Source organism: Adelges cooleyi, unplaced genomic scaffold (genome assembly GCF_023614345.1).
Source record: "Adelges cooleyi isolate 19-005CV unplaced genomic scaffold, UGA_ACOO_1.1 ACOO_flye_CR_arks_rails_tigmint_CR_PRNA_713, whole genome shotgun sequence".
Taxonomy (NCBI): domain Eukaryota; kingdom Metazoa; phylum Arthropoda; class Insecta; order Hemiptera; family Adelgidae; genus Adelges; species Adelges cooleyi.
In genome coordinates, this window is record NW_026096419.1 from 56,008 (window position 1) to 66,639 (window position 10,632).

Genomic DNA, 10,632 nt, shown 5'->3' on the forward strand with positions numbered 1-10,632 from the left:
TAGTTCCTAAGTTGAAACATCTAGATTGATTTTATCTGATTTGGATTTTTGAACAAATGATTTTAAGTCTGTATAAAATACCTCTGCTATTCTTACATGCACTTCTTTTTTAATTTCAAACTCACAATTTATTTCTGGAACAGTTTCGTGATCAATTAAATTTTTTAAACGGTCACAAATTTGACACGTGTCAGTTTTTGGAGGACCGAAAGTTAAAATGAAATTACTTTTGAAATATTTTTTTCGAGAACCGGCAATACATGGGGACCTTCCAACAGTAGGGAGCGGGCTGAGAACCAGCCGAATCGAGACTCCCGCGATATTTTAGCGAGCCTATGTAGATAAATCTAAAGCCTTGGCCAAAAAGCTTAGATCTCTCGCAGCGTCATCTTGGCGAATGTCATATCACGGTGAATCGGGCCCTAATTCGTTTAATTCATTTAATTATTTACAATTCACAAAGAATAGTAGTACCAAGCAGATTACTCCGTCAGCACAGTCCGGGAGACCGCGAAACCCGCACAAGGCGGTTCCGACGCTCTCCCGTTATGGACTAACGTGGCACCCTGACCGATGTCCCGTATTTCGTCGCGGGAAGTAAAGGGCACTTGCAAGGCCAGAATATCCAGACCGTCCTGCAATGCTCGTCGCCCCATCTCCCCGGACTTAACCTGACTGCGACCCAGGTTGAGCTGCGCCAGGCGAAGACCACGAGGCCGGTTGCTAACTTGCGGTGTATTAGGCTTGCTTAGTTTTCAGTGTTTCCTTCTCAGCCGCCACCCTGCTAGACGGGCAGTCGCCACTTGATGCACGGTGCGTCGATGGTGCACGTGATCGGACGCAGTTGACACACCTCGGTGGTCGGTTCTAATGCGGGCAAGCACTCAATTCATGCCCGGTTTTACCACAACGGGCGCACGTCAATTTGCCACGGCATGATTTCTTTACATGGCCATAAGCAAGGCAGTTGTAACAGCGCGACACTGCAACGTGTTCATGAACCCTACAGCGGACCCATTCAACGTACAAATGACGCGCTTTCTTCAAGGCGGCGACGATTGCAAGTTTGGCTGTGCAAACCCAGTCGACAAGATTCATCCACATCGGGCCGACTCTGAAGCTAGGCTTCAGACCTGTAATAACCGCCTCCTTGGAGAGGTCGCCCCAGACACTCGGGTTCTGCAGAAAAACACACTCCACAAGTTCCGCCTCGGAGAGACAGGACGGCACGTCACAAATGCGGAAGCGTGGCATGCGTGCCTCGGGTTCCGACACCGCATAACCCGCCGCGTTGAGCGCCGCAAAGGCCTTGAGTGAGTGGAAAGTCACCTTATCAGCGGCCTCTATCACCAAGGCGCCCGCGTGGGTAGTCCTGGTCCGGGCGATCTTTAGGCGGTTAACCCTCGGAGCCGCCACCGACCAGAACTTGGTCGCATCCGTCGACGGGACGCCCGTGTCCTCTTTCGGCTTCACGAAGAGAGTGAGTTCACCCCTGCGTCTGGCCCTTATTTTGGCCGACTTACTCATCTCCGCTGGGCGTGTCTGATGGAGCGATTTGGCACCGCTGCCTCAGCGTTCGGACCGCGTGAAGCGTTCTTGTCGACCTTCTTTGCAGCCGTGGTAGCTACTGTCGATTTTACCGCGTCAGAATATGCCTTCGGCGGTGCCTCTTTTTGCACCTCCCGGGGGGTGGTGTTCCCCCGGGGACCAACTGGCTGCTTCTTTTGCCCGTTTCGGCTAGCGCTGTCTATCTTAGCCTGGGGCTTCATTTTGGGTTCAGGTATCCGGACGCTATCCGCGCAAGGACCTTTCCCTGCTGCTGTCTTCGGCTTCTCCTTGATCGGACAATGGGCGTTTGAAATTCCAGGAGTTTCAAGCAACTCGTTGAGGCGCTCGGCAAGTGTGCCAAACTCCTCCCGGTAGACTACACGGATGGACTTTTTAGCGTCATCAAGCAAAAAGCCGATCCTCGCTAAAATGTCCTTAACCTTCTTCTCTCTCGTTTGACGGTCGTGGTCAGTCTTCTGGCTTAAACCTTTGCTATCAGACTCGTTCGGGTAGCGTTGATTACCCGTGGGGTTAACCACGGACGAAGACGATCCTGCAGGACTCACTATTAGGCAATTTCCTCTTGCCTTCGTTAGTGGAGAGAACTGGACTTGACAACCCGCTACCTTTTGGTCCTCCATTCTTTTTCGACGAATGTCCGACTTCAGTGTCTTCAAACCTTATATAGTTAAATTTATTATCACATTTATCACTTTTATTCTTTTTATTTTGAGTATATAAATTGTCTTTTGTCATGCGACTATACATTTCATTATTTGGTTCAAAATTCACACAATTTTTTTTACTTTCTCTGCCACCTTTGATGAGTTCTTTGGCATGAAGTGCTCCATTTATGGTCTCTGTATTAAGCCTATTTCTTAATTTTGTTTTCAGATTGTTGACTGTAGAAAAGACCCGTTCACAGTCTGCATTGGCATGAGGTAAACTTAATACTGATAAAGCAAAGTCTGCCAACTCATCAAAATCTCCAAGTACTTTAATTTCAGACCTAAATACTATTTATAAAGCATTTATACTTTATTTACTGCAAGTATAATATTATATTGTCAAATTAAGGTTACTTACAAAAAAACATCAGGATATTCAGTACCGATTTCATCTGTCAAACTAGATATTATCAAGGGTAATCTGCGCCACTGATTATCTATACACTGCATAAGTTGGACATTATCCGACTTCACAATCCTTGGCACTGTAGTTATAGGAGGCTATAGCGAAGTATTATTTTCTCTAAAGCCTGCTGATATGGCATTACTTGGTTTTAATATGGAAATCTTTGATAATACTGATACCTCACAACAACACACGAAGTTTTTACTGTTCCAATATCGGTGGACTCGTCAGTTAATAAGCTGAACATCACTGTTTTTAATTTTTCTGCAAGTTGATTTTTTTGTGTTTTGCCTACTTTATACATACAACTTTTACCCTCTGCAAAGTTACAGCACAACGACGAGGCGTATTGTCTGCTGTAAATAAAAAATATTGAACTTACCGCCCACTTTGACGAATAGCTTGTACGTGGTTGCTTGCTATCCCGTGATAATCTTAAGGCTTAAATGAGAAGAACAGTTTAAGTTTTCAGCCAACCTCCACTGTAGGTATAACAATATAATACTTATTCATGTTTTACACTTTTCGCTTTTTACCAAAAATCACATATTACAATCTAATTTTATTTTCCTTTTCCCCTTTTTTATATTATACAAAATTGGTTTGAAAAAAATTGTTAATAAACACCAAAGCGGTTAATACTTAACGATTGTATTTGAAAACATCTTTAAACGTACAAATTTAACAACTCAGTCTTAGTACGGTTCTTATAATTAACAAAATTTTTATAAAAATAAAATAATACAAAGTTTGTAGGCCAACTGTGTTTGTTTTCTTTTTGTAAAGTTCAGCATGGGAGATCACTAATTTTTTCAACCGGATATCCCAATTTTTTTTTACACTGGCGGCATCGTTTCAGTGTTCTTACAAGTGGAAATGTCATGGGCTATAAACAAACATCATACGTTATATTTTAATATATATTTTTATGTGTATGTGCATTGTACTGCTGTTTTATAACCCGGAAACGAAGTAAAACTTGAATACAACAATGGAGTATATATTTCATGGCAGATTTTAGAGTTATTTGGTCATTTAAAATATCACTAGGATCTCCATTAAAAAAAATATCCCATTACGATAACTGCAGACAGAAAATAAATATATGATAACAACCATAATAGGGTTGGTTAAAATAGTTATGGTTTTCTACAAAATATAAAAGTATAATAAGGACGACAGTGTTTACAAACTTTAGCTGAACAAATTATTATGAAAATAGTATTTTAGCGTTTAGTATACATTATGTATTTAATAACGACTATTATTTTACAATTACCGGTGAATCATAGTATAATATACAGGTTTCCATTTGATTCTTTTAAGTTTTCTTCTCCAACCTAATATCTCGCACTTTTTATTTATTTAGATAGAAAAAATACAATTGACCTCAGAATTCTCAATTCTCTATATCTTAAGTTTTTTGATGTCATATAATATAATAGATAGGATAAAAAGGATTGGCAAATAGAAAATGAGGTGGGATGAAACTATGAATTCACAAACTGTCTTTGATTCGATTTCCATGGAAGGCTGCACATATTAAAAGATAATCTCATTGTGTGGGTCCCTTTGTTGTTTGTCCTAAATTTAAGAGACCTACCAGAGAAGTGTACACTTACATGAGACCGGGGTATCTCGTTTTTACGGCCTTCCTTTTCACCATTGTCTAACCATTTTTTCAAATCTTCCGACAAAATATGCTTTTTATTGAGTCTTTTGCGTAACATCTCTGCTTGCAGTTGTTCATTCCTTTTAACAACAAGATTTTCTCAATTGTTTTTTTACTTTTATCACACTAAAAGAATAGTCGCCAATAATTATTACTCGTCTTTTAGTCTGTTCAACCAACAAATCTCGTTGTTTACTTCTTCAGTCTTTTGTGTTTGATCGTTTTGATTGCGAGCAGCTACTTGCGACAGTTGGTATTCGGCTGTTTTCGTGTTGATACTATTTATATCAAAAAGGTTGTACAATGTTAACCTATTAAAAAATAGTTTAAAATATTCCTGAACTCATTCGTTCACCTCTTTTTGTATTCTGTCATACTACTTGGTCGGATCTCGTTCGTGCCCAAAATGGTTTTCGACAAAGGCAATGCAATCATGTTTTTCTTCTGTTCTTCTTCCAGTCGCCGTTTTTCCATTAATTGCTCATTTAAAACTTTCAAGTAGCTTTCTTTCGAACGATTCTTCGCTTCTATATTTCTCATTCTTTCGTCGTGTAAGCTGAAGCAGGTGACATAGTAAATCTTAATCTTAAACATCATTCAGGAACCCGTGTTTTGTTTATACCTTTTTATAAGCTCTTCTTGGACTCGTTTTTCATCTTCTAAGCATGCTGTTTTATTTGTATTGTTTTTTAATTTTTTTTCTTCTATCTGGTCAAGTAAAGTTTGCCTCAGAGCAATTTTCTCACCGGAATTCTCTGTGACGCTTTTAGGTCTCTAAATAAACTGACTTTAAAATAACACTTAACTGAGATTTATAAGCGTAGCCAAGTTAAAACTTTATGTACTTTATAGAGTATGTAACTTTTAGCGTTTTTTTCACTTAGGGCTTTTTCGTTTTCGTTTTTAATTACTTCTGCGAGTTTTTTGGCAGTTACATAATTGTAGTTTGATGTGTCTTTCAATTGCATTTTACGCTTATTTTCAGTGTCCTAACAACAAATTGCTGAAATTGCTATTTAAAAAAAAAAAAATTCTAACCTCGGTATACCTACTGTGTTTAACGGTTGGCCAAATGGGTTGTCTCCTTTCATAAAGTTATCTTTATCCTGTGAATCTGGGATGAATGTATTTATCGTGTCCACTCGTTGTTTCCTCTTGCAACATAAGTAACACAAATGATCTGAAAAATATATAAATACTAAATACTGTACATAGTTATAGATTTTTCTTGTATGAAATCATTCAAAATTAAAGTACTCACCGGTGTTATTTTCTATTTGATCCACACAGTTGTCCTGGAATTTAGTTTCTTTTTCAGCTTTATCGGATAATTTGGCCAAATCCACTGACGATGCTCTGGTCTGGGGTCGTGATAAATGATTGGACGATGCGGGTCTTTCCAGCGACCTGGATCGGATCGATGATTGTCTGGACAACCCCCTCGATCCTGGCCTATTGGATTGGTGGTTCGATCTTACTGATAAGTTGGACGAAGGTCTGCTAATCGGTCTGAGAGAACAGACCGATAGTCTGGATGTGGGTCTTTTTGCATTATCAGAAGGCATGGGCAGCACACGTTCGTATCCGGTACCAGGTCTATACTGTGACAACGAAGAGGCTGGTCGAGAAATGACAGAGCCTGATGTTTGTGGTCGCTCCTGAACATCATCAAAAGGTATAATTAATAAAAACAAATCAGTCTCTTCGAACCGACCTGATGAAATACTTCTCGTTTGTATTGATCTCGATCCCAATTGGGGTCGTAACTAGTGGCCTTATAGCGATTCTTCCTTGCTTCCATGCGGTCTTGCATGTACTCGTTTTGCCTGTCCAAAAATTGGCGATAAAACCTCATGACGACTTTCTTATTTTTCACTTGTAATTTGCCAATCCTGGGAAAAGGAAGTTCGCAATTTTTCTGCTCGTACAGAAGTTTCTTAAACGCCGTCACCACTTCTTTCAGACAATGCTGGACCATGTCTGGGTCCAGGTCGTAATCATGTGCCACCGATAGCAGATTCAAATAATGCTCGTGGATCTATGAACGTGGCATGGATCAAAAGTATCAGTGCTCTCGAGTATATAGCTACCTGTTAGCACTCACTTTCCCTGTATTGTAAGGTCGCTTCCTTTTCAAATTGTAATCTTTTGCCAGTTTCTCGTCGATCACAAACACGGGCTTTCTGATTGTAAACGGGTATCCTTTACCCACCGGTATATCCCACTGGGCCACAGTGAAGTAACCGATTCCTTTCATCAGTATACCCTGCAATATGAATTAATAGTACAATTAGTAGTCAGAGCTCACGACATTGTGCCAATTACAAGCACTTATATACGAGGTAGTGAATAGAAATGTATAATTATGACAAAAATATGCTTTTGAAAATAAATTAAACGAGCAGCCATATATATTTACGACTGAATAGATATTGTGTAAAACCTTATTTTTTGTTTTAATCAATAAAAAAAATACAAAACGTTATGAACAAAGAAAAATGCGAACCTTATAAAAAGTAATTTATTATGTAGACGTTTAATACAAGCCTACGTTAAAATGAAGATGTTCTAGTAAAGTGGATTGGCGTGGTAATTTCCTGAAAACCATACTTAACCCTATAGCAATTTACAAACAAAACAGTTTTACTCGGAAACTGTTTTGAATCGAGTACCTTAAATACAATTATATGAAAACATTTATTTTCGTTTTTAAAATATAATACATTTTGGTGTACAGTTACAAATACTAAATATGATTATACTCTCATAGGGTTTACTTTGTCACGGTTTATGTTGTTTTCGATCCATCTGGAAATACAATCCCACACTCTGATTACATCTAAGAAAAACAGCTGCGGTTATAAATCATTTGGTCACTGTCGTTGCAAAATCCACCAAATTACCTTTAGTCGTGTACTCAGTGCCAATTTTCGTTTTAAAGTTATGCTTAGCCGTTTCCAAAATTTTTTCGTTGTATAATTCTCCATCTGCTGTATGAGACTCCATTATTGCCAAGATAAGTTCTGCTTATAATGCAGTTAGTTCAGGATGATTTTCTTTTTGCTATCTTTCTAATGACTTTCTTTATTATGTTTACCAAAATCCGGTTACCATGACAGTATGAAAGATATTTTTTTGACATTTTTTTCTTTGCTATGGCACACACACGGAAAATCGACACCGTCACCTGTTATCATAACGAAAAAAAACAGCTGATTTATCTAAAAAGATAAGAGGTAAGGGTGAGAGTTAGAGATGAAGGATGGGGTTGGGGTGGGGGTGTTTATAAGGATAAGGGTGTAAAAGGGGATGAGGTCAAAGATAGAGTTGGGGTAGGGATGAGGATGGGGAGGCGATGTTAAATTTTTTTAATTTTGTGTTTTCACAACGAACAAACTTAAATTAATGCGTAATGAATTGATTCAAAATAACTAGCCAAGTGAACGTTTTGCTAATAAATCGATTAAGGCCAATTATTAAAAAACTACTAATACATTTTTGGCAACAAAATTAATCATCACCTACCATTCGAGTACCGTGGTTACCATTGTCACAAACCAAATGTTTATTTTGGGTTAGCAACGAAAAATATTTCGAATGGTATTGGTACGTGAGCCGTGGTTTGAGGAAGAGATTTAGGTTTAAGTCAGTAATTTTAACGCAAAATTTCGACGGATTTTCTGATTTGTATTATAAAACAACACAAATAAACAATTTAAAACAAAATGGTTGTGTACACAATTTACAAATAACTTTAAAGATACTCTGAAACATACATAGATGCTCTGAAAAACTTAGATACTTCATAAAACACGACTGATGCTCTGCAGCAAAACGACTAATTCACCGTTGTAGGTGGGACACGGCCGAGGTGTATCTGACTAGGGCTAAATCCCTAAGTCAGCGAATTCTATTCGACTCGGTCGTAGTCAACACCAATTACCTGATGCTCTTAACTTTTATAATTATTTACACACATATAAAAAACATATTATAATATTCAGGCCTTAATAACTTAAGGCCAAGCCAATTGTCTGATGTCTTCATCCAAGTCATAAATGAACAAAGTATCGCCTTTATCCATAAGATCTATTGGACGATCGATTCTTTATATATATAACAACATATTTGTAAATAAAAATACCGGGTAAAACTTGTTCGATTTAATTTTATGTTTTACGTTTTTTAACGTTAATTTTACATTCATCATATCTTTTTACATTTGACAATATTCAAATATGAACGATTCCGACACTTACAAGTGGTATTTGAAACGTACTGTGTACATAGGGGGTTTAGCTGAAGAAGTGGACGACAACGTTTTGAGATCTACATTCATCCCTTTGGCGATATTGTTGATGTTCCGGTGAATACTAAAAATTGTAGATTCATATTGGTAGTATTTTAAACTTTGTTCTAAGTTTTTCATTTTGTTAATTTTTTTTTAAAATACCCTACACTTGCATTTGGTTATGTAAATTACTATTAACAAAAAAAACAAGTTTACTGAATACACATTTTTAATATTTCAAAAATTAACCGATTAGCAGTATACCACGGTTCCTAATACCTAATTGATGGAGTTCCCTAGGCCTCAATCCTATTTGGATATCAAATCGAATTTTTGGTATTTCCATTTTTGGAATTTTTAAGCAAATGAAAAACAGTTGTTCAAAAATCGACTTCCACATTGACCTGGGAAAAGGGTCAATGTAATATACTGTAGGCGCGCGCTCTTCAGTTAAAAAAATATTAAATATTTTGTTTTAACATACAGCTGCCCTAGGCCATTACTTCCCCTTTAATTATATGTTTAAATATTATTGTACTGTAACGGACTTACTTGTCTAGCTGGCTAGACTAAGCGAAGTGGCCGTCGATAATGCTAAAATAGACGGATCCCCACGGGAAAAAGGTTGGCTAAAGTCAACTAGTTAACTAGATGTTACGCGACGTGCATTGCTCTGTGTGTGCGACCGTTCCCCTACCTATAGTCGGGGGTGCTGTGTCAGTAGGTTTGGGTGAAATATGATCGTTACAGTATGTTAAGTGGCTTTGAATTTTAAAAAAATTATGACATTTTAACTGAATTAAGTACTTTATTACCGAAAAACTGTGATATTTTTTACACAAGTCGTTTATACAAAATACAAGTTAAAACAAATTACTTAATATTCCTTCTTTTAAGTGTGTAGTAGTAGTAGTAGTGTTTCGATGAAATTGAGCGAGATTCGGTAACTTGTGTGGATGATAGTATAAATCATGGAATAACAGGAACAACTCTAAACCAAGAATCCACCAAAAAAAAAGAAAAAAACCAAACGTGGAACATGCATTAATCGAATTTATGGAAAGCCATAAAGAGACAAATAACCTCCGAAAATGATGAGATCTGGTTTTTTTTTTATTCATTACTTCCATCCGTTAAATCGCTAACTATGGATGATAAATTTGCACTCTAATTCAAACAATGCAGCTCAGATTCTCTAGGAATTGTTTTAAGCCAGATATTAAACACTACAATATTAGCCAGAAACTTGATATGTGTTATATACTAGCCACCTTAGATACTAGGAATAGTAATGCTGAGTAGCTTTGTCTTTCGTCATTATACTTTTTTGTAACCTTTCGACTTGTGTGACTCGCTAACCTAACCTAACCTATTTATCCAGAAATTTATTCGGTACTTCAACGAAACATTATTATGTTCTATCGTGATTGCAGTCTTGGCTGAAAAATGTTTTTTTTTAGAGCAAAACAGTTCATAGCCCAGCTTATAATGTCCGACCTTTTTCGTTTACCGTTGTATTTTACAGCTCCACTCGGTCACATCTCTTTTCTTTTTTTTTAATTTATCTTATTTTAACAATTTAATTAACAATTCAGTACAGTGTATATCAACTTAAACTTAAATTATACTATACCAAATAATAATATTAACAATACAAAGTTCAGTGTAAATAAGCTGAAATATAACTTAATGTACATAAAAAAAGACTAATTTTAACAATATATGAAACTATAAATTCATTTTATTTGTTTTTTTTTACTACTCGGCCCACTCTAGTTATTGTTCTATTTTCTATTTCTTTTCCTATTTCATCTTTATTGTTTTTATAACTCATTTTTTATTAACCTCTTTATCATTTTCCTCAGTATTATTTTCCTTAACTTAAATATAACTGTACCTTTATTTTATCCATTTACTAGTTCTTTTTAAAATTCTCCCCTTTTCATCCTTAATTCCTTGGATCGGACAATTTTTTAATTATTTCTCA

The 10,632-nt window shown here is 36.9% G+C and overlaps 1 protein-coding gene across 1 annotated transcript; it reads right to left on the reverse strand.

The window, feature by feature from the left end:
• Positions 1-4,951: 4,951 nt before the first annotated feature.
• On the reverse strand, positions 4,952-7,360 carry LOC126845211 (coiled-coil domain-containing protein 81-like). Its single transcript, XM_050583810.1, has 8 exons — positions 7,258-7,360; positions 7,132-7,193; positions 6,459-6,620; positions 6,081-6,392; positions 5,616-6,012; positions 5,407-5,534; positions 5,200-5,343; positions 4,952-5,128 (listed from the first exon to the last, which is right to left on the reverse strand). The coding sequence occupies exons 1-8, from the start codon at positions 7,358-7,360 to the stop codon at positions 4,952-4,954; spliced, it is 1,485 nt and encodes a 494-aa protein (XP_050439767.1).
• Positions 7,361-10,632: the final 3,272 nt, after the last annotated feature.